The sequence below is a fragment of the Hemiscyllium ocellatum genome, chromosome 42 (genome assembly GCF_020745735.1).
Source record: "Hemiscyllium ocellatum isolate sHemOce1 chromosome 42, sHemOce1.pat.X.cur, whole genome shotgun sequence".
Taxonomy (NCBI): Eukaryota; Metazoa; Chordata; class Chondrichthyes; order Orectolobiformes; family Hemiscylliidae; genus Hemiscyllium; species Hemiscyllium ocellatum.
The window spans coordinates 36,051,511-36,076,836 of NC_083442.1; the positions used below are offsets into that span (position 1 = coordinate 36,051,511).

The window sequence follows — 25,326 nt, forward strand, 5'->3', positions numbered from 1 at the left end:
TCCCACCACCTGCTGAGTGCAAAGTCTTTTTTTCCCTCTGAGCTTCCTACCCCTTTTCCAAAAGTTATACCCTCTTGTGGTTGACCCCTAAATGAAGAGGAACCGTTGCTCTCTATTCACCCTTTCCATTCCCTTCATAACCTTGCAAACATCAATCATGTCCCTCCTCAGTCATCGCATGGTGGCTCAGTGGTTAGCACTGTTGCCTCACAGCGCCAGGGATCCAAGTTCAACCTCTGCAAACTCTACACAGACAGTTACCATTCTCCCAGTGAGTGCATGGGTTTCCTCCAGGTACTCCGGTTTCCTCCCATAATCCAAAGATGAGCAGGTCAGGTGAATTGCCCGTATGCATTAGTCATGGGTCTATATAGGGTAGGGGACTGGGTCTGGGTGGGTTACTCTTTGGAGGGTCAGTGTGGACTTGTTGGGCCGAAGTGCCTGTTTCCATACTGTCGGGCATCTAATCTAATCTAATCATCTCTGCACTCAAGAAAGAAATCCAAATCAATGTATTCTCTCCTTATGGCTCAATTTCTCCAACCCAGACAACATTCTGGTGAACCTCCTCTCGTACTGTCATATCCTTGATGTAGTGAAGTGACCAGAACTGCATACAGTACTCCAGTTGTTGCCTGACCAATGCTCTGTACAATCCAACATTGCCTCCTTGCTCTTATACACTATTCCATGACTAATTAAAGCAAATGTTCCACATGCCTCCTTAACTGTCCAATTCACATGCTCTGCAGATTTCAGATATCTGTGAATAATATCCTCTGTTCCTCTAAGCTACCCAATGTCCTGAACCCAATACTCCTTCATCTCGTTTCTTCTTTCAAAGTGCATCACCTCACACTTATCAGGCTTAAATACCATCTGCCACTGCTCTGCCCATCTGACAAACCCATCTGTATCTTCCTGTAACCTACATCCATTTTCTTTGCTATTATCCATTCTAGCAGATTTGGTCAAAGTTGTGAGAAGATTTGTAGCTCGGGTGCTAGTTGTTGTGGTTCTGTTCGCCGAGCTGGGAATTTGTGTTGCAGACTTTTCGTCCCCTGTCTAGGTGGCAGGTACAAATCACTATAAATGCCAGAGGAAACATCACAGAAACGCTTCACAGGAGGTTCCCAAGCACTGAGGATGTCACCTTGACAGGGGACGAAACGTCTGCAACACAAATTCCCAGCCCGGCGAACAGAACCACAACATTAGCAGATTTGTTTTGCAAAATTTGCTTGACATTTCCCCCCCTCACATTTTTATCTATATCATTTATGTATGTAACAAACAACAATGGTCTCAGTACTGATCCTTGCAGTACACTGCTGGACACCAGCCTTCCAGTCACTCAAGTAGCCTTCTACCACTACCCTTTCTCCTATTACTAAACCAGTTTCTGATCCATCTTGCCAAGTTCCCTTAATTCTATGTGCTTTAACCTTCTCAATCATTCTCCCAATTGGCTCCTTGTCAAAAGCTTTTCTAAAATTGATATAAACTACATAAACTGAATTTCCCTCATCCACACACTTGATCACATTTTCAAAGAATTCTAACATTTGTCAGACCTCCATCTGACAAAGCCATACTGACTATCCCTAATTAACCCATGCCTCTCCAAGTGGGTGTTAATTCATTTCTTCAGAGTTTTCTCCAATAGCTTCTCTACCATGACTTGAAACTCACCAGTCTGTAATATCTACTACTGTTCTTAAAAGGTGGAACCATATTGTCCATCCTCCAGTCCTCTGGCACTTCCCTTGTGGCCAGGTAGGAATTAAAAATTTGTGTCAGAGCTCCTGCAATTTCCTGCCTTGCCTCTCACAGTAGCTGGAGGTGCATTTCATCCGAGCCAGGGTATTTGTCTGTTTTTAAGCCCAACAAAGCCTCCAATACCTCCCCATTTCCTATGTCAAATTGTGCGAATTCTCCATAGTCCCTTTTCCTGAATTTCACTCCAGCATTCTCTTATCCAGAATAAAAACTAAAGAGAAGTATTCATTCAAAATCCTTCTAATATCTTGCCCCCTTGGTCCCGAGTGGACTCTACTCTTTCCTTGGTTAACGTCTTCCCTTCAATGTATTTAGAGTATCTTAGGATTCTCTGTAATCTTGTACGCAGGTCCTTTCTCATGCTTCCCTTTTGCTCTTCAAATTGTGTTCTTAAGTTCTCTCCTGCATTTCCTGTATTCCTGTAAAGCCACAGTTGAATTGCTCCCTTTGGACTTGCTAAAAGCCTGACTTTTCTATATCCAGTCCTGAAATGTCCTAGTCATCTAGGATTCTGTGAACTAATTGATGCTACATTTCCCTCTAAAGAGTACATGGTGAACCTGTACTCCCTCTTGCTTCTTTCTGAATGCATCCCCCCGCCATTGCTCTGCTGTAGATCTACCTGCAAGGTCCTGTTCCCAGTCTAGTGGCGAAATCCTGCTTTATTTTAATGAAATCTGCCTTCCACCCATCCAAAGCGTTTTTTGCAGGCCATCTTTTTTCTTATCCAGAATAAATTTGACTTATATCGTGTTGCGGTTCCTATTACCTAAATGTACCCGGACTGCCATATCAAACAGGAAGTTGGGTGTGGACGCTTCTGGAGATCGGAGAGGTGCTAAACAAATATTTCCCATCTGTTTTCATTCAGGGAAAGAAGAATATTGCAGAGGAGAAGACTGAGATATGCGCTATTAGACTAGAAAGGATTGAGGTTAGTAAGGAGGAGGTATTATCAATTCTAGAAGGTGTGAAAGTAGATAAGTCCCCTGGGCAGGATGGGATTTATCCGAGGATTCTCTGGGAAGCTAGGGAGGAGATGGCGGGGCCTTTGGCCTTGTCGAATGTTGCTGTATGCAGGAGAGCTGGTTGGTCTGACAGAGGTTTCTATTTTACTATTTGCAAATGTGCTGCGTTTTAGTATTGACAGACTATGTATCAAGACACTTTTCCAGAATTTACAACTTTGATTAATTTTCTTCATCCCTCCGTCTCTGTCTTCCCAGCCACTTTTGTCAAATTGCACTTTGCGTAACATCCAACATTTCCCAATAATTTAGATTTCTTTTCTGAGTGCTATAAAATGCTGGGGTTTTCATGCATAGTGCTGCAATATTAAAAAATAGTAACTCCTTTGTAATGCTGATTTTTTACAATTTCAATTTACAACTGACCATTTTCCTGTAACCTAATCCTTAGTCCTTGGAAAACACTAAGTTGGAAGTCAAATTATGTATGTGATTTTATTTCAAAAAATATTGTGTAAGGATTGGAGGATTTGCGCTATAGGTAAGGGTTGAATAGGCTAGGACTGTTTTCCCTGGAGTGTCAGAGGCTGAGGGGTGACCTTGTAGAGATTTATTAAATCATGAGGGGCATGGATAGGATAAATTGACAAGGTCTTTCCCCTGGGGTGGGGGAGTCCAGAACTAGAGGTGAGAGGGGAAAGATATAAAAGAGACCTAAGGGGCAACTTTTTCATGCAGAGGGTAGTACATGTATGGAATGAGTTGCTAGAGGAAGTGGTGAAGGCTGGTACAATTGCAATATTTAAAAGGTATCTGGATGGGTATATGAATAGGAAGGGTTTGTGGGATATGGGCCGGGTGCTGGCAGGTGGGACTAGATTGGGTTGGGATATCTGGTTGGCATGGACAGGTTGAACCGAAAGGTCTGTTTCCATGCTATACATCTCTATGACTCTATTTGTCTGGCTTCTTTTCCACAGAACCAGATTCTTGTCGGACCTTTTCCGTATCGATAGAGTATATTTATGAGTATTGATTGGGTGTATTTAAGAATGAAATAGGATTTTGAGTATCAAAGTGATCAAAGGTTACAGGGAGAAAGCGGGAGAATGGGGTTGAGAAACCTATTCGCCACTATTGAATGGTGGAGCAGACTGTCTGGGCTGAACGACCTGATTTCTGCTCCTATGTCTGATGGTCTTAAAAAGCTCCCCTGGATACATTTCAAGGAATTTGCCCCCAGTAAACCCTTAACACTATGACTATATAATTACCCAAGTATCATTCTTACACATCTCTGTGAACTGTCTACATATTCCATTAGACCGTCAGACGTAGGAGTGAAAGTAAAGCCGTTCAGCCCATCGAGTCCACTCTGCCATTCAATCATGGCTGATGGGCATTTCAACTCCACTTACCCGCATTCTCCCCATAGCCCTTATTCACTCTTGGATAACTGGAGGGAGAGCTAAACAAAGCAGCACAGTCTCTGGAAGTCTCCAAAGAATCACTGCCTCCTGCTAACTTGAGTCAGAACCAGTTCATCCTTGATTGACCAACTCAACATCCAACCAGCTACTAGCCCTGGGCATAGTAACAACTCAGCACTGATTTCTCTAGAGTCGGTAATCAGTAATAAAGATGCAGTATCTTCCAGACCAGTTCCCAGCAGAAAGCATCTATCTTTGTTCTCTTTTTTAAAACAAACTCCTTTTCAAAGATCACTTATTAACTTTGGCAGCACAGTGGATAACACTGCAACCTCACAGTGCCAGTGACCCAGGTTTGATTCCACCCTTGGGCTACTGTCTTGTGTGAAGTTTGCGCGTTCTCCCTGTTACTGCATGGGTTTCCTCCCACTGTCCAAAGTTGTGCAGGCTAGGTGGATTAGCCATGGGAAATGTGGGATTATGGGGATAAAATAGGTGAGTGGGATGTGCTTTGGAGAGTTGGATCGAATGCCCTGCTTCTGTACTGTAGGGATTCTATAATTTTGACACTCAGTTCCAAACTAAAACAAATGAGAAAAATAAAAGAAAATTAGCAATAGTCTTTTCTTTCTGTTTTTATTTTAGCAGCAGACTAAATGGATTCCTGTTATTAACTCAATCATAGTAAGGAAACTGATGAGAGGTTTATGGGTAATGTTTGTGGGTTGCACATGTTAATGTACTCCTATATGGTCCCTTATCCAATGTTTAAGAAGTTCATATAAGCTGTGTTTCTTTCAAAGTGTCCCCGAAATTGACCACATGCACTTCCTTAAAAAGTTATTGAATTCATTTTTTAATGAAAGCGAGTACAAGAAGGTAAGAGGTGGTTCGGCAAATATTGGATAAATCAGGTCCGGAAGTGGCTAAATATAGATTACAAAATTTGGCAGCAATTGTGGGATGGGGTGAAAATAATTGTAAAAGTAAGGCTAAGTGGTAATGGAGGAGGTATTAGATCTAGAATTCTAAACTTAATCCTGTTGTATGAAGTTTGCACAGTTTGGTTTAGGTTGAAAGAGTAGAGCACTGAAGAGTAACGGTTGCAATTGGTCTCCCTGTTGTTCAACTGGAAGAAATTTTGACTAATACATGACTTCTCTCGGACAGGTAATCTGACGGGACACTTGTGTTTGCACAACTGAAGTGGTGGAGAAGTAGAATTGGATGTTATCTGCGTGTAAAGAAAATCTGATTCCATGTTAGTGGAGGATGTCACTGCGGCTTTCACTAACTCAGGCAAGTATGTTTTCATGCTTTCTGGAAACACTTCTTTTTCCTTATGTTGAAAACTGTTCAGAAACTATGGCAATTCTTGCACCTAACCTCAGTCAACATATAATTAAAGGATTAGTTGTTGAGTCAAACAGACTGATTACTTGGAAGCTGCAAATCCTGGGACTCAGCAATGATTGTAGCTTGTCACAGGGACCCTCCTTCATTAAAGTTATGTAACTGTAAGTGGTAAAGACATCCACATGTGTGCCTGGATCAAAGAAAGCTACAAATCAAATTTATCGACTGTTGAATTGAACTTGCTATTAGTCAAAGCCAATATATTTATATCTAAATCTTGACCACCTGATACAGAGTCACAAAGCAAAGAAACAGACCCTTTGGTTCAACCAGTCCATGCCAAATATAATGCCAAACTAAACTAGTCCCACCTGCTTCTCCTGCCCCATATCCCTTCAAACCTTTTCTATTCATGTACTTATCTAAGTGACTTCTAAATGTTGGAACTGGGCCCACATTTGCCACTTCCTCTAAGTTCCTTCCATACGTACATCGTGCTCATGTCTTTTTTTTAAATCTCTCTTCTCTCACTTTAAAAATGTATTCCCCAGTCTTGAAATCCCCCATCCTAGGGAAATAGCACCTATCATTAACCCTACTTATACACATCATGGATGTACATGGAATAGTATAGGTTAGATGGGCTTCAGATTGGTATGACAGGTCGGAGCAACATCTAGAGCCGAAGGGCCTGTACTGCGCTGTAATGTTCTATGATTTTAAAGCATCTGTAAGATCACCTCTCAACCTCGTATGCTCCAGTGAAACAACTCCAGCCTTTCTGTGTAACTCAAATCTTCCATACCCGGCAACATCCTGGGTAAATCTCTTCTGAACCCTCTCCAGCCTGATCCTATCCTTCCGATAACAACAGGATCACCAGAACTGGACTCAGTACTCCAGAAGAGGCCTCATCAATATCCTGCACAATATCAACATGACAACCCAACTGCTATACTCAAAGGACTGACCAATGAAGGCAAGCATGCTAAACATCTTTTTAACCACCCTGTCTATATGTGACTGAAAGTTCAAAGAATTATGTACTTGAACTTCTAGGTCCCTCTGTTCTACAACACTACCCAAGACCCTGCCATTAATTGTGTAAGTTCTGTCTCCATTTGTTGTACCAAAATGCAATAACTCGCATTATACAGATTGAACTCTATTTGTCATTTTCAACCCATTGACCCGTTTGATCAAGATCTCTTCGTAATTTTAAAAATCTTCTTCACTGCCTACTATGCCATCAATTTTGGTGTCTTCCGCAAACTTACTAACCAGGTCTTCTATATTCTTATCTAATTCATCCAAATGACAAACAAAAGAGGACTCCGAAACGATGCCTGTTGAACACTGCTGGTCACAGGCCTCTAGTCTGAAAAGCAACCCTCCATCACTACTCTGTTTCCTTCTGTTGAGTCAGTAATGTATCCAGTCGGCAAGCTCATGTGAAACCTATGTGACCTAACTTTACTAATCAGTCTACCATGTGGAATCTTGTCCAAGACGTCATTAAAGTCTACTGCTCTGCCTTATCAATTTTTTCGTAACTTACTTTGAGAATCAAAAATTTGATGTTTATATTTTTTGATACCTTTTGAGTGAATGAAATACCTGGCTTGGTTGCTGAGATGATTGTCTGACATGTTTATAATTCTAGTCTTTTTCGTCATGGACTGGGTCTGTTGTGCATGATTCTTCAAATGAGTTCATTTGTGTGTCCAGTAATTCCTACTTTAATGGATGCGCTTGCTTGGCATTATGCTTCTGCTTTAACTACCTAGTGGCTGCTGTAACTCCCCCAGCAGCTGCTTGTTAATAACTCTGGAATTATTGAGGCCACATCTGGAGTAATATGTTGGTTTTCTTATTTAAGAAGGGACATAATTGTATTGGAAGCAGTTCAGAGAAAGTTTATTCAATTGATTGCTGATATAAGGGCATTATCCTATGAGGATAGGTCTGACAGATTGGGACTGTATCCATCCTAGGAGTTTAGAAAAATGAAAGGTGATATTATTGAAACACACACAATTCTGAGGGAGCTTGATAGTGGTGAATACTAAAAATTGTTTCTCCTTTGTAAGACTCAAATTAGGTGACACAGTTTGAAAACAAGGGGCCTTCCATTTAAGGCAGTTATGTGCAGATTTCTTTTCCTCCAAGGATTGTGTGTGGGGAACTCTTTTCCAGAGTGTGGTGGAAGTAGAGCCTTTGAATATTTTGAAGTGAGAAGCTGATAAATCTTTGACCAACAAGGGAGTCACAGAGCATAAGGGTTAGACAGGAAAGTGGAATTGGGCTACAATCAGCCATGAACTTGTGAAGTGTGGCAGACTTGAGGCACCAAACCTGCTCCTGGTTTGTGCGCTCTTGCCTCAATAGGACCCCATATTTTGACTGATCTAGTCTTTTTGATGTCATCAAAACCTTTGAAATGTTTTTGTACCTCAGGTGCAGATAGACTGCAGTTTGGACTCGAGCCCATGACTCCTGCTTTATTTTCAATCCTGAGGTCAAACTGTCTTTGCTCCTTAATCTCCCTCTTATTCAGCTAACCTACCTTTGATGACCCCTTTTGTATGACCATGGCGTCCTTCTTCCCCCATACCTGTACTCATCCTTTGTGCTCCACGGCAATTCCTGTTTTCATGAAATAGATCTATAGATTGATACTCCTGAATGGGGTTCTTTACATGCTTTGCTTGATTTGAAGATTTATCCTAGGACCGAATGGTAGCTATTCCAGAGAGCAAATTCAAATGGCTCAAACTTTGTCCCAGCTACACATCTCAAAATACTCCTTGGAAACTGATACCCCCAGCTACTTGGGAATGCTTCATCAAGCTACCCTATTCCTTGGCCACTATCTCTGTCTCAGACTTGCTGAGTGCTCTAGCGAAGCTCAGCATAAATTGGAAAAACAGCACTTCATTTTCTGCTTGGGGATCCTGCAGTCTTCCGGACTCAGTATTGAGTTGAGTTACTTTAGAGCTTGAGCTCTCCCATGTCCTTACCCCAACCCGGGCAAACCAAGCCTTGTTATCACGTATTACACATGCGCTATTACACACTACCTATTGTTAGCCACTAACAGTTCCCATTAATAGCTGGTCACCCTCTTAGCTGGATCATTGTCCACTCCTTTGTCTGTCCAAATGCTCTTCTCCCTCTTTGGGCTCTATCCCCACCTATCATTTACTCCTTATCCATTCCCCCCACCCTATCTTCTGCATATAAACCAACATTTTCCTAGCTACCATCAAATCAGGGGAAGGGTCACTTGACCCAAAACATTTATGCTGACTTCTCTTCACAGATGCTGCCAGACTGCTGAGCTTTTCTAGTAATTTCTATTTTTGCACCCAGTTACTTCCTTGTTCTTGCCACCTCTTTCCTTTCCTTTCAACCATTGCTGTCAGAAAACCTCGCATTTTGGAATATTGCATGCAGTTCTGGTCTCCTTCCTATCGAAAGGATGTTGTGAATCTTCAAAGTGTTCTGAAAAAAATTTACAAGGAGGTTGCCAGAGTTGTAGGATTTGAACTGTAAGGAGAGGTTGAAAAAGCTAGGGCTGTTTTCCCTGGAGTGTCTGAGGGTGAGGGGTGACCTTAGAGAGGTTCATAAAATGATGAGGGGCATGGATAGGGTAAATAGCCAAGGTCTTTTCCCTGGGGTGGGAGAGTCCAGTACTAGAGGGCATAGGTTTAGGGTGAGAGGGGGAAGATATAAAAGAGGCATTTGTGGCAATGTTTTCATGCAGAGGGTGGTGCATGTGTGGAATGAGCTGCCAGAGGAAGTGGTGGAGCCTAGTACAATTGCAGCATTTAAAAGGCAATTGGATGGGTGTATGAATAGGAAGGGTTTGAAAGGATATGGACCAGGTGCTGGCAGGGGCAACGAGATTGAGTTGGGAAGTCTGATCGGCACGGACAGGTTGGACCAAATGGTCTGTTCCCGTGCTGTACATCTCTATGACTCTAGTACTGCCTTCACATCTCTTTCTTGAGCATGCACATACCTGTGAACAAGGTCCTTTCATGATCTTTGTTTCAGAGAATTCTAATCATGTCAGGCTCAAGATATGACTCTCATCCAGCAGCTCTATCCAACTTTCACTTGGAAATCTATCATTGTGGTGACATGGGTTTAATCACTGCGTATGAAATTGGCTTCTTGATTTATTGCAACTGCACTTCGGTCTCTTTCAAAATCTTTTTCATTTTCAACATCGTGCCTCACTCAAAAATGCTCTTAAACCTTTTGCTTACATTTGTACTAAGATGTGAACTCATTTCACTGTGTTCTCAAATTGTCCTGAACCTGTAGTCTAACTACATCAGCATCCTCTGTTCTTACTTTGCACTTCTGTTTTCCTCCTTTAGACTTGCCTTGTATTAAAAAACACTCATTCATGTGCTTTGAAACCTCCTGATCTTCATCGACCGCTCCCTGCCTCTCAAGGTCCAAAGTTTTGACCACTTGAGGCAAACCTAATCCGCTATCTCTAGACTTTAGTGACCACATCCTTCTCTTGTTACTTCAATTTCCTCTGTTCTCACCATCCACCAAGAGCAATAATTCCAAATTTTTATTTGCATTTGGAAATTTTGATTTCCTTGACTTTGACCTATCATTTATCACAGCAACTCTATTATACCCTGCTTAATCGCCCTCCTGTTTTTGGTTTTGACACCCTTGCTCCCTTCCTTCATTTGAGCACTATCTTCCATGTCAGACTCCATGCTTTCGGTCATAGATTTGAAAATATCAGAAGCACAATTAGCCAAATCATCAATTGCCAGTAAATTTCACTGTGCTCTGCTGAAATCATGCGTTAATAAGAATCATGCTAGAAAGTAAGATAACACCATGCCTTAGACTCCCTGCACTCAATCCCCTACCCATGATTTCATGTGCTATCTAACATTGACATTGTTCGCTTTTTCTTGAGGACTGTGTCATTGCTGTAACTGACATCTTGAGCTCATTTCAGTAAAGATCTGGTGTTGCGCACTCTTCTGTGTTATACACTTTAAACATCGTGTCAGAAATGACTCTTAGGTGACTTGCAGAGCAGTAATAAAGTGCAGGCACTGCCAGTTGGGCATAGTTGAGCTCTGAGCTGCCACTGAAACGGAAGTGAATAACAACAAAGCAAGCCACAGTATAAACTGGAATTTTTCTGTGCATAATGGCAAAGTTATGAAATAACACTTTTATCACTGTTGGGAAGCGACTATTTCAAAATATATTCCACCCTAAAACCTCTCTGAAGGATAGAGAAAACACACCACAGAAACTTTAATTGCTCTGAAGTTACGTTTGAGCTCAGGATGCATGTTATGTATGAATGGATCAAAGTGAAGAAAGAGTTCTTTAGCATATATATTCATCAATCTGTAAATCATGACTCCATCTTGCAGAAACCTTTGAATTTGCACAATTAAGGAATTATCCATTTAAAGCCAGGATTGTATTAGGCATAAAAGATCCCACAATGCGAACACACTTGTTAAGAGAAGAGAAGTTTACACTCAGGAGAGTAATTAACCTGTTCAGAAGTGCTGGCTCTTGCATTATGCTGATAGATTCTCCAAGTACAAAGGGCAGAACAACAACAGACCAAGAGCGGAATGCAAATATTATGGAGATCATTGTACAAAGAAGAAGGCAGCACATCCAGCATGGGGAAAGCAGTGTTCTCACTGCAAGGACTGAATCATTTTGCACCCAAGTGTCGTCTAAAAAGGAGCATACAAGCAAGTACAGATGGCCACAGGAGACCGATAAACAGGAGATTCTGACCAGTTACCCGACACCATATAACAGGTTGGTTCAGTGAAGTCAATATTTGATACATGGTTTATGTCTTATTAAATTGAGAACTACAGAAGGAAACTAACCAATCAACATGAAGTGTCAGATACTGGTGCATCATGCATAATGTTCACAGACCTGTGAGAAGTGGCTAAACACGACAGTCCAAAAATGGAAGCCTAGAAAGAAACATTAATGCCATATGATAGGTCTGTGCTAATGCCAAGAGGATAGATTACTCCAAGAACCCATTGTAACAACCGAGGATCTGGAATTTCAGCTCATAGATGGAGAGCAAATGCTAGTCATCTCAGCTGGGGCAAGTCTAATATGTAGACAGGTAATCCTAACTGTGCCAAACAAGATTTGCAATATGTCATAGCACAGTTTAAGCCATTTATTTTGGGACAGTTCCTAGAGGAGTACAACAGTGTGTTTACAGGGTTAGCATATAGAGTCATAGAGATGTACAGCACGGAAACAGACCCGTCAGTCCAACTCGTCCATGTTGACCAGATACCCTAACCTAATCTAGGCACATTTGCCAGCACTTGGCCCATATCCCTCTAAACCCTTCTTACCCATGTACCTATTCAGATGCTTTTTAAATATTGTAATTGTACCAGCCTCCATCATTTCCTGTAGCAGCTCATTCCATATATGCACTGCTCTCTGCGTTAAAAAAAAATGCCCATTAGTAACCTTTTAAATCTTCCCCTCTCACCCTAGACCTATGCCCTCTAGCTCTGGATTCCCCATCCCAGGGAAAACACCTTGTCTAATTACCCTATCCATGCCATTCATGATTTTATAAACCTCTGTAAGGTCACCCCTCAGTCTCTGACGTTCTAGGAAAAACAGCCTTGGCCTATTCAGCCTCTCCCTGTAGCTCGAATCCTCGAACCCTGGCAAATCTTTGTAAGCCTTTTCTGAACCCTTTCAAGTTTCACAACATCCTTCTTATAGCAGAGAGACCAGAATTGCACACACTATTCCAAAAGGGACCTAACAAATGTCTTGTATAATTGCAACATGACCTCCTCACTCGTATACTCACTGCTGTGACCAAAACAGAAAGCATACCAAATGCTGTCTTCTCTATCTATCTACCTGCAACTCCATTTTCAAGGAACTATGAACCTGCAATCCAAGTTCTCCCCAGTACCTTACCATTAAGTGTATAAGTCCTGCTCTAATTTACCTTTCTGAAATGCAGCACCTCACATTTATCTAAATTAAACTCCATCTGCCACTTCTCAGCCCATTGGCCCATCTGATCCAGATCCTGTTGTGCTCGGAGGCATTTTCCTGGAGAATATCTACTTGAATGCAAGACTGGTCTTTGCTCTATTGAGGAAACTTCTACTGCACTCATGGCCAGCCATAAAGACAAGATGGAAGAGCTGGAAACGAAGGGCATAGTTAAGGAAGTGATAATTCCTACAGAGCGAGTTACCTCCATGGTAGCAATGAAACAACCTGGAAAGCTAAGTGCATGCATCGACCCAAGTGTCTAAATAAGGCCCTGAATGGATCTCACTATTCCATGCAAATAATTGAAAGAAAAGTTGCCACAATTTGCAACGTCAAAAATTTTCAACCCTTTTTTCAGAAGTGAAGGATCGTTGCTGGTAAATCAGGCTGGATGAAAGCAGCAATTTTCTAACCATGTTCTTGACCCGCTTTGGTAAATACAGATGATTTTGCATGCCATTTGGTATTTCCACTGCTCTGGAAGAATATCACCACAGACAGTATCAAATCATTAGTGATCTTCCTGGACTGGAAACTATGGTGGATTATCTGCTTATTTATGGATGTGGAGACACAATCGAAGAATCCATTGCTGACCACAATCAAAATACAGTGAACTGCTTGACAGATCTTTTCAGGTAAGCCTGAAGCTGAACAAGAAAAATTTACAATTTAACAATACCTGAAGTCAAGCGAAGTCAAGAACTTTCAAAAGTTGATTGGGAAAGGCTATTTACAAGTGAACGGCTAGTTGGTAAATGGGAGGCCTTAAGGAGCGTTCAGGAACATACTGTTTCTGTTACGGTGAAGGACAAGGATGGTAGGTGTAGAGAATGCTGGATGACTAGAGGTTGTGGTCAAGAAAGAGGAGGAGGCATATATTAGGTATAGATAGCTGAGGTTAAGTGAATCCCTAGAAGAGTATAAGGGCAGTAAGAGTATACTTAAGGGGAAAATCAAGAGGCCAAGAAAGGGATGTGAAATAACTTTGGCAAATAGGATTAACAAGAATCCAAAGAGCATTGACAAATGCATTAAGGGCATAAGAGTAACTAGGGAGAGAATGAGGCGCCTTAAAAGTGAACATGGCCTTCTCTGTATCGAGAGGCTGGAGATGGATGAGATATTAAATGAGTTTTTCACAGATCTGTTTACTGTGACGAAGGCTGTGGAAGCGAGAGAACTTGGAGAAGTAAGTAGTGATATATTGGAACATGTCCATATTACAGAGGTGGTGATGCTGGACACCTGAGAATGCAAAAAGGTGGAAAAATCCCTGATCAGGTGTAACCTAGAACTTTGAGGGAAGTTTGGGAAGTGATTGCTGGGCCACTTGCTGCGATCTGAAAATGTGCTGCTGGAAAAGCGCAGCAGGTCAGGCAGCATCCAAGGAGCAGGAGAATCAACATTTTGGGCATGAGCCCTTCCTTAGGAAGCTGCCTGACCTGCGCTTTTCCAGCAACACATTTTCAGCTCTGATCTCCAGCATCTGCAGTCCTCACTTTCCACTTGTTGAGATGTTTGATCATAGATAGCCACGGGTGAAGTGCCAGAAGCCTGGAGGGTGGCTAGTGTGGTGCCATTATTTAAGAAAGATGGTCAGGAAAAGCAAGGGAACTGTAGACTGGTGAGCCTGACATTACTGGAGGGGAGCTGAAAATGTGTTGCTGATGAAGGGCTTATGCCCGAAACGTCGAATTTCCTGTTCCTTGGATGCTGCCTGACCTGCGCTTTTCCAGCAACACATTTTCAGCTCTGATCTCCAGCATCTGCAGACCTCACTTTCTCCATTAATGGAGGGGATTCTGAGGAGCAGGGTTTACATGTATTTCGAAAGGTAAGAACTGATTAGAGAGTCAGCATGACTTTGACCATGCGGAATTGTGTCTAATGAACTTGATTGAATGTTTTGAAGAAGTGACGAAGAAGGCAGAGCATTGGACATTGTGTGGACTTCAGCAAGACTTGAAAGTTCCGCATGGTAGACTGGTTAGATCAGGTGGGATTCAGGGATACCGAGCCATTTGGAGATAAAATTTGTTTGAAGGTGGGAGACAGAGGACAGTGGGGAAAATAATGCATTCGTCTGCAGATCCATTTAAGTTTTTTGAAGGGGCTGCTGTTAAAATTCTGGTTGCACTTCAGCCCCACACTCCTGATCTATGGGCATCTGAAGCAGGGTACGGTAGACAAGTCTATGAGCCGCCTTGTGGCTTTGCTTCTAGGCGTGGCCAAGATAACCATAAATAGGTCCATGCAGCAGCCTGAAGAGGAGCTTGTTGTTCCTGCCTGTCTGCCCCTCTTTTGTGGTTACATCTGCGCTCAGGTGTCCTTGGAGGGGAAGCATGCAGTGCTCAGTGGCGCATTCGAGGCCTTTCAAGATGCTGGGTGTAGTGGAGGCTGGAGTGCATCATCAATCGGGATAATGATATTCTGATTTAGTTAATTGTTTCTGTGGTATAAGGTTCTGGTTTGCCTTTTAAGTTTGCTTCTGTTTTCTGGTTTGGTGCCTTGGGAAGAGGGCTGTTTTATTTACCCTTTGTTGCAATTTTGGACCTCTAGTATTATCCCTGTCCCAGATGTACTTGATGGGGTTTAGGATGAAGAGAATTTTATTTTTAGTTGGAATGAGCATGAAAACATCCTCTGGATGTTAAACCATCGTTGTCTTTATCCCAGGAGTGTCTGATGGGGATGGAGCAGAGGGCATTGATTTATTTAGTTATTTATTTGTTTTCTTTGATTTTCCTTTAGTCTCTTTTTATATTGGTTCTCTGTAGTCCCTGCCCAAAAGAGGTTGGTGGGATCAGAGTCAAGGGAGAGCCATTTTTGCTGGTTGTTTGTTTTTCCTCAGAGTAATAGGATCTTTATTTTTCTTTAACAGATTCAAGGCAGCTTTATTTTCTGTTTTGAAGGAGCAGTGTGGGCTTTGCTCTGAGTTTTACATGGTGCTGTCCCTGTCCCCGAAGTGTCTAAAGGGAGCAGTAGCGGGCGATGTTGGATTTGTCTGTTTACACCCTTTATTTAAAAGAGTGGAGCATTGTTTATCAGACTGCAGGCTTGTGACCAGTGATGTGTCCCCAGGATCGGTGCTATGTCCACTGCTTTTTATCATTTGTATAAATGTTTTGGATGCTCATATAGGAAGAATGGTTGGTAAGTTTGCAGATGACATGAAGATTGGTGGTGTAACGGACAATGAAGAAGGTTTTCTCAGAATACAATGGGACATTGATCAGATGGGCTGAGGGATGGCAGGTGGAATTTAATTTCGAAAAATGTGAGGTGTTGCAATTTGGTAAGACCGATCAAGACCAGACTTTATACGTAATGGTAGGGTTCTGGGGATGTTGCTGAACAAAGAGATTGTGGGGTGCAGGTTTGTAATTCTTTAAAAGTGGGAGTTGCAGATAAACAAGGAAGTATAGCAGGCACATACTATGTTTGCGTTAATTGGTGAGTGCATTGATTACAGAAGTTGGGATGTCATGTTGTGGCTATACAAGATGTTGGTGAGGCCACTGTTGGAATACTGCATTCAGTTCTGGTCTCCCTGCTATAGGAAAGGGTGCAGAAAAGTTTTACAAGGATGTTGCTGTGTGGAAGAATTTAAGCTATAGGCAGAGGTTGAATAGGCATGGGGCTATTTTCCCCAAAATGTAGGCAGAAGGGTGACCTTAAGGGTTTATAAAATGATGAGGGGTGTGGAGAGGGTGAATAGCCAAGGTATTTTGACCAGGATAGGAGAGACAAAACTAGAGGATATAGGTTTAAGGTCAGAGGCGAAAGATTTAAAAGGAATTTAAAGATCAACTTTTTCACGCAGAGTGTGGTGTGTGTATGGAGTGAGGAAGTGGTGGAGGCGGGTACAATTACAACATTTAAAAGGCATGGGTATATGCATAGGAGGGGTTTAGCGGGATATGGTCCAAGTGCTGGTAAATGGCGCCAGATTAATTTAGGATATCTGTTTGGCATCGACGAGTTGGACTGAAGGATTTGTTACCATGATGAAAATCGCTGACTCTGAGGTCTAGCAGGATCTGTGGAGAGAAAACTGAGTTCATATAGTCCACTCTGAGGAAGAATAATTGGATCAAAAATGTCACCTCTGATTTCTCCACAGATACTGCCAGACCACCTGTGCTTTTCCAGCATTTGTTTTTTGTTTATGATTTCCTGCATCTGCAGTTCTTTCGGGTTTTAAACAAACATTGGACTTTAATTCTATTCAGCAAACAAATCATAAGCATTTCTTACTTACAAGACTTTATGTAATATAGTTGAGGCACCGAGAGGTTCTGATAACTGAATGGACCCCCATTTAACTTGGGCAGAATGAACAGTGGTCACGCACACTACACCTTGGCAGCAGCTGTCCCAAGCTTTAGTGTGTCCCTCAGCATGTAGTCCTGAAACTTGGAATGTGCCAGTCTACAATACCTGGATGAGGTCAAGACCTTGCTCCAGAAGACCAACCAGTTTCAGGCAGACCCGAGAGCATCTTTCTCTGAGTTGATGGTCCTCCAGGCGCATTTAATGTTTGTCTCCGTATACTTCCGGGATAACAGCACATAAGAATCCTGTGTCATGGAGTTGCTCAGGATGAACCTTTACAAAGATTACTGCATTTCTCTGCAGACTTCCTTTGCAAGGGCACATTTCAGCAGGAGATGTGTGACAATCTCTATCCCTCTGCAGCAGCTTCAGGGGCAATGTGCAATGGTGCAGAGAGTCTGGGTATACATACAGGATCTAACAGGGAATGGACTTCTCGCCACCAGCCACTTGATATCTTGGTGCTTGCTGCAAAGCTCTGTGTTGAGTCATTGTGCCAAATGACTGACAGTCTACTCAGGGAACAACCCGACAGGATCCACCTCTCTTTCCCACAGGGTCTCAAGGGTGCTACCTGCTGACCACTTCCTGATGGATTTATGGTCAAAGGTGATTTTCTTTGCAAATTTCTCCCTTAAGGGCAGGTGATATAGAATGGTCAAACTACTTTGAGCATTCCGCAGCAATGAGGCCAGGCCCATCCTTTGCAATACTGGGGACAGGTAGAATCTCAGTGACACTTTGTGTTTGCACATGGAGTTCTATACACAGCTTAATGCAGCCGTACACAAAGGTGGCTGTCAGGATGAAGGGGGCGTTTAGCAAGTTCTTTTTCCCCACCTTTTCCAGAGTTTTATACATTGTGTCACTGCGGATATGGTTTATCTCGTGCTTCAGATGAAGTGGGAGATGGCTCGGGTGACTGCAACTGCGCAGATTCTGGGAATGAGCCAGATCTATACCAGTTGCACTGTTCTAATGTGCACCAGCAAAACAAACTAGAGAACTGCTGAGGACACGCAATACCCCAGAAAGGCAATGGATGAAGCTGAAACTAGACCTCTTTATTGAGAGGAACAGATTTATCTTATCACTGTAGAATACTATTCAGACTACTGTTGAAGTGGACCACCTTCTCAATGACTACAAGTGAAATTGTTAAATTTCTAAAAGTGAATGCTGATCATTAACAGCAATCCAACATTGTCGTGAATGTGCATGAGCCACAGTTCATGAGTGAGGAATTGTGTCATTTCATTAACTGCACCGCACGTCATTTCCACATGATCCCGGTCAAATAAGGGCTGAAGCAGCAGTGAAAATGTCAAAAGAATCATTAAGGTATCAAGCATGTCCCACTGATTTATGCAAAGAAATCCTCAAGTTGGAAAGCTTGCATATTGATCGAATGGAAAATAGTCCAGGCCAAAGACCAGTGCCACACTGCGTAGAAACTACTCTTCCAATAGCAAAGAGCTACTGAAGCCAGAAATACTAACCGGTGTGAGGGGCAAAATCAAGGTGAAACAGCACAAAACCAAATTTCATTTTGACAAGACCGCTAAACATTGGAGAACCAGGTAAAGTATAAACCTTCAACACTTGACAAAAAGCAGCTAAATTGGGATGTGCATGGAGCAGTTATCGCTTTGATCATGTGCAGTGGAAGTCAGTGACCAGATATATCATCACATCTCCTTAACTGGAGTAGCTGCACATGTCTGGTCAGGAATAGGTAAATTCACCACCTGTATAGTTTGCGCATCAACAATTGGAGAAAGGATTTGCAGCAACCCAACAGAAATACATTAATAGTACCACAGCAGCTGTAGTGAATGATTCCCTTGGAAAAGAACAGCCCAGATGAACTTGCAATGACAACGTGCATGCCCACACAACTAAGAGACCAGCACAACTCCAGGAAAGTGTGCAAATAATGCATGTATGTAGACTAATGAGTTTAATTACCTGCTAAGGCATGAGGAAGGCATATGTTTGGTAAGTTGGGGAACTGCAAATATAGGAGAAAGTGAGGACTGCAGATGCTGGAGATCAGAGCTGAAAATGTGTTCTTGGAAAAGCGCAGCAGGTCAGGCAGCATCCAAGGAGTAGGAGAATCGATGTTTCGGGCATGAGCCCTTCCTGAAGAACGTCGACTCTCCAGTTCCTTGGATGCTGCCTGACCTACTGCACTTTTCCAGCAACACATTAACTGCAAATATACATGATAATGCATGCAATTTTTTTTGTGTAGAAAGTGGAATTTGGATTAAAGCATAATCATGCGCAAATGTTCCTGTTAGTCTGCCAAAACCATGTGACTTCTACTATGCACATTATAGACGTAAGTCTTAAGCTTACATCAGTAAAGACTTTGTGTTGAACACACTGTTTTGTAGACTCCAAACAGTCTCTTTTTCCCCTTACACAGGGCACCTCTAGGGCCCATCAAAAATCTGTCCTCTGGCTCGCTGTTGCTAATTTGTATTTTATCCATTAATTTTGGCTCTGTTTCATTATTCAGAATTTAAGAAAGGAGTACTAATGTCATATTCACAAACATTGTAACCAAGATATCTTGTCTGCACAGTCCTTTGTGCAATGGAATTTTCCAGTAACCCAACAAAAACAAAAGCAGCAGTATTAAAATTAGAATAATATCATCTTACAGGCTTCAGAGCAGAAAAGCTAAATCTCTAGCTTGTGCTCGAGATGTCAAAGCTCCTTCATTAAATTATAGTGACACTTATAGAGATTATGATATCTTTGTGTTTTTCTGTCTTTTTTTTACACATCTTAGTTTGTTTCGGGAAGCTCCTGAAAATTGTACCAATCAATTGCGTTTGGTTCATATCCCTCTAAACCTTTCCTATTCATGTACTTATAAAAACGTCTTTTTAATGCTGTAATTGTACACTCCTCAGCCACTTCCTTTGACAGCTCGTTACATATATGCACCATTCTCTGTGTGAAAACGTTGTTCCTCAGGTTCTTTCTAAATCTTTCTTTCTCACCTTAAACCTATTCCCTTGGTTATTCACCTTATCTATGTCCCTCATGATTTTATAAACCTCTATAAGGTCACCCATCAGCATCTTATGCTCCAGAGGAGAAAAGTCTGAGCCTATTCAAAGCCTCCAGTCTCTGTGACATTCTTGTAAAGTTTTTTTCACCCTTTCCAGTTTAATAATATCCTTCCTGTAGGAGGGTGACCAGAATTGTACACAGTGCTCCAAATGTGGCCTTACCAGTGTGTTGTACATCTATAACATGATGTCCCAATTTCTGTCCTCACTGCTGTGACAAACGAAGGCAAGCATGCCAAATGCCCCTTAACCACTCTACTTACCTGTGACACCACTTTTAAGGAACTATGTACTTACACCCCTGGGTCAGTCTGTTCGACAATACTTCCAAGGGCCCGAGCCTTCCAAATACTATGTAAGTCCTGCCCTGATTTGTCTAACCAAAATGCAATACCTCACATTTTTCTTAATTAAACTCCATCTGCCATTGCTCTGGCCCAGTTATTCAAGATCCTGTTCTACTCTTAAAATTCACTGTCCACTTATACCATCAACTTTGTTGTCATCTGCAAACTTACCAACCATGCTTTCTATATTCTCATCCAAATTCTTTACCATATATACTCAAGTAATAGTTGATCTCATGTAAACTTGACCCTTATTTTTGGCTAAATAATCTGGAATTTTCTGATTACCTTGTGTAAAGGTTGACCCTAGTTATTCACAGATAGTAGATCAATATTTACGAGTCAGTGTGCCGGCCGTCACATTCTGCTCCAGCTCTCCAGCTTGCCATTGTTCCACTCCTCTCCCGGTCTTCCAGGCCACTGCCTTTTGTGTTCCCCTCCGAGTTTTCTGAATTACCACAATTCATTGTTTATTTTTCTTTGTTCGTTTAGAGATCACTTGGACTTCTGCTAGTGAATTTTGACAGGCATGAATTTCAACCCCTCAAAAATAGTGTCCATGTAATAGTCGACCCCATAAATGTAACCTTAAAAAGTACTCAAAAAATTCTATTATTATTCGTGTGTATATGGTATATAAATGATGAACAACAGGGGAATCATCGATCGTTGTGGCACACGACTAATAAAGGCCACCAGTCTAAACAACAGCCATTGTCTTCTACCAACAAGCCAATTTTGTATTCAATTGGCTAAGTCTGCCTGGATCCCATGTGATGTAACCTTATTTATCAGTCTACCATGTGGAACCCTGTCAAAGGCCTAGCTGAAGTCCACGTAGATAATGTCTACCATTCTCCTTTCATCTATCTTCTTGTTCACCTCTTCAAAAAAAAATTATCAAGTTTGTGGAACACGATTTCCCATCCACCAAGCCATGCTGATTATCCTTAATCAGTCCTTGCCTTTCCAAATGGATGTAAATTCTCTCCAACAAAGTACTCAGCACTGACATCATGCTCACTGGTCTGGAATCCTCAAAGCTTTTCCTTGCAGTCTTTTTTAAATATTGGTGCAATAGTAGCTACTTTCAGCCTTCTCGCACCTGTCCTGTGTCTGACAAAGAAAAAACAAACGTGTCTGCGAAGGGCCCTGCAATTTCTTTCCTAGCTGGCCACAAATATCCTGGGATACACTTCTTCAGGTAGAGAAGATGTTTCTACCTTGATGCATTTAGGACCTCCAGCACCACCTCTTCTGTAATCTGGACTCTTTTCAATACATCACTATTTATTTTCCTGAGTTCCTGAGCTCCCATATCTTTCTCCACAGTAAATACTGACATGAAATATTTGTTTAGCATCTCTTCCATCTCCTGTGGATCCACTCATAGATGACTTAGTTGATCTTTCAGAGGCCCTATTCTCTCACTTGTTACTCTTTTATCCTTAATGTAGAACATAGAACAATACAGCACAGAACAGGCCCTTCGGCCCAGATGTTGTGCAGAACATTTGTCCTAGCTTAAGCACCTATCCATGTACCTATCCAATTGCCGCTTAAAGGCCACCAATAATTCTGACTCTGCCACTCCCACAGGCAGCGCATTCCATGCCCCACCACTATCTGGGTAAAGAACCTACCCTGACATCCCCCATACCTTCCGCCCTTCACCTTAAATTTATGTCCCCTTGTAACACTCTGTACCTGGGAAAAAGTCTCTGACTGTCTACTCTATCTATTCCCCTGATCATCTTATAAACCTCTATCAAGTCACCCCTCATCCTTCGCCGTTCCAATGAGAAAAGGCCTAGGACTCTCAACCTATCCTCGTACAACCTATTCTACATCCCAGGCAACGGCCTGGTAAATCTCCTCTGCACCCTCTTTAAAGCTTCCACATCTTTCCTAAAATGAGGCGACCAGAACTGCACACAGTACTCCAAATGTGGCCTTACCAAGGTCCTGTAAAGCTGCAACACCACCTCACGACTCTTGAATTCAATCCCTCTGCTAAGGTACTTGCAGAATCTCTTCACATTCTCCTTAACATTATTTGTGAAAGCTATCTTATGTCCCCTTTGTTCCCTCTTGATTATCCTCTTAAGTGTACTCCGACACCCCCTATATTCCTGAAGGGATTCACTTGATCCTAGCTGATGTGTGCCTGTTTCTTTTTCTTGAACAGAACCTCAGTATCTCTCAACATTGTTTCACTTATCCTGTCAACGTTGCCCTTCACACTAAAAGGAATATGCTGTCCTTGAACTCTTGTTATCTCACTTTTGAAAGCCTCCAACTTGACAGATGTCCCTTTACTTACAAACAGCCTGCCCCAGTCAACATTTGAAAGTTCCTGTCTAATACCATGAAAATTGGCCTTGCCCCCATTTAGAACTTTATCTTGTGGACCAGTTCCAAACTGTTCCCCAACTAATACCTTAGTAACTTGCTCTGCCATACTTCCCAAGAGAAGGTTAAGTTTTGCCCCTTCTCCAGAAGGGCCATCTATGTATTGATTGAGAAAGTTTTCTTGAATGCACTTAACAAATTCCTTTCCATTCAAGCCCTTAACACTGTGGCAGTTTCAGTTGATGTGTGGAAAGTTAAAATCCCTTACTATTGCAAAAATATGATTCTTAGATCTATCTGCAATCTCCCTACATATGTGTGTTTCTTAATTTTCCACTGACCATATGGGAGCCTATAGTGCAATCCCATCAAAGTTATCACCCCCTTCTTATTTCTCAGTTCGATCCATTTAGCTTCGCTGGGCGATCTACCACAAATATCCGCTCGAAGTACTGCTGTGATGTTTATTCAAAATTCGAGCAGAAGTAGGTCTTAACTAAATTAAGTTACAATGCAATGCTACCTGCTATTTAGACTTTTTTGTTCGGATTTCAGCATCTCACTTTTTCGATGAAACAGGCTTGTTTTGTATTGGCTAAGAAAGAGTTGCTTTGGTTTTTAATTCTTAATTACTTACTGTGGTGAAATGGAATAGTCATTATCTTTCAACTGCACCCTGGTTGCAGTTGTGGATTGTTTTCCTGATTCTTTTGGCTCATAAGGTATGAGTCATTGTCACACACTGGTGGAATTGTTACTTTCACAGCTACTGGATGGTACAAACAGTTAGGAGTGAGCTGCTGCATTCATATTACTTTGAGCAGCAAAAAACAAGCAAGTAATTCTATGAAGGATGTTGTACTTCCCTGACTGACTGACTGCAGCAATCAGAGTGCAATAGCCGTGGGCTTGTCCTGGATTAATGATTGACATAAAGTTTGTTTTATATGCCCTGGAAACTACTATTTATTTTTTTTAACAGATGACTGACTAAAAGTCTTGAGACCAAAACCAGTTCTGCTGTGCTTCAAGTAGAGCATCTACATGATCACATGACATTTGATATGGATTCGGTCCTGTCAGACTTTGTTCGCTCCACTGGGGCAGAACCTGGTCTGGCAAGAGACCTGCTGGAAGGTGAGTTAAATACTGAAATATTGTTCATTGTTATATGGTATTGTATAATCTTTAGTGAAGAAGGGTAGAATATTTTGTTGTTGCACATCTTTTTTTCAATAGGTTTTGCCATGTAAAGTTGTAATGTTTAGAATTTCTTACCTTGACCACACGATGTAGGAGTATGACTTTTTGCTTGATTGTTGGCCAGATTTGCTGTTTTCGTGCTGCCATACTAAATTGTTACAATGCTGCAGAATACCACCACTCCTGTTAGTTGTTCACATTCTGCAGGAGTGGGGAAAAAGTATTCTTTGAAGCTATTTTAAGTCCGTTTCAGTCAGAATGTATGTCTGTTCATATGTAGCTTTTCAATAAGCTGTTTAACCTCTGTCTTGTTCTTGTTTCTCCATGAAAATACTGATGCTTTTAAAGCCAGATGACTGCTTGTGAACATGCCATTTCTGTATTGTTTCAGGGCCTTTCATCAAATTCCTACCTAAGGGAAAGTGTGTTTACTAGCTGTAATATTGAGGGCCCAAGTTTTACAGATATCAGCCTTGATGGCTTCTTATCTATTGGATTGACATGAAATGACTTTGTTCCTGTAATGACTCCATATTCTGAGAACTCCACCACTATTCACCTAGCATAGAATGATTTTGAGTGGACTCTTCGATTCAGGGAGTTTCATTTGTGTCGATCAGGCAAAAACGCTTTCTTCTGGCCACCTGTTTTGTTCTACATATGTATGAATGTATAATTAAAATAACATGACTTTGAGGACACTGTGTTGTGAAATGAAGGAAAATTATGATGATAATTATTGTTATGCCATATACTTTTGCTAACTTTAGCTTTTGGATACTACAAAGTCATGACGATGTGAGTGATTGAGTAAAGGAGTTGGGAGGTCATGTTCCAGCTGTACAGGACATTGGTTAGGCAACAGTTGGAATATTGCATGCAATTCTGGTCTCCTTCCTATCGGAAAGATGTTGTGAAACTTGAAAGGGTTCAGAAAAGGTTTACAAGGATGTTGCCAGGGTTGGAGGATCTGAGCTATAGGGAGAGGCTGAACAGGCTGGGGCTGTTTTCCCTGGAGGGTTGGAGGCTGAGGGGTGACCTTATAGAGATTTACAAAATTATGAGGGGCGTGGATAGGATAAATAGGCAAAGTCTTTTCCCTGGGGTTGGGGAGTCAAGAACTAGAGGGCATAGGTTTAGGATGAGAGGGGAAAGATATAAAAGAGATCTAAAGGGCAACTTTTTCACGCAGAGGGTGGTACATGTATGGAATGAGCTGCCAGAGGAAGTGGTGGAGGCTAGTACAATTGCAACATTTTAAGAGGCATTTGGATGGATATATGAATAGGAAAGATTTGGAGGGATATTGGCCAGGTGCTAGATTGGGTTGGGATATCTGGTCGGCATGGACGGGTTGGACCGAAGGGTTTGTTTCCATACTGTACATCCC

General features: G+C 41.8%; 1 protein-coding gene across 4 annotated transcripts in view; it reads left to right on the forward strand.

Annotated features, from left to right (window-relative positions):
• Window positions 1-25,326, forward strand: part of otud7a (OTU deubiquitinase 7A) — a 153,892-nt gene that overhangs the window by 29,034 nt on the left and 99,532 nt on the right. For 3 of the 4 annotated variants that reach the window (XM_060853598.1, XM_060853600.1, XM_060853601.1), the window contains 2 exons: window positions 5,348-5,480; window positions 23,716-23,870. In XM_060853598.1, the coding sequence (XP_060709581.1) occupies window positions 23,786-23,870 (85 nt within the window). In that variant the 5' untranslated portion in view covers window positions 5,348-5,480; window positions 23,716-23,785. Of the gene's footprint in view, window positions 1-2,650; window positions 2,714-5,347; window positions 5,481-23,715; window positions 23,871-25,326 lie in introns of all 4 variants that reach the window. The other variant, XM_060853599.1, reaches the window with a different exon arrangement.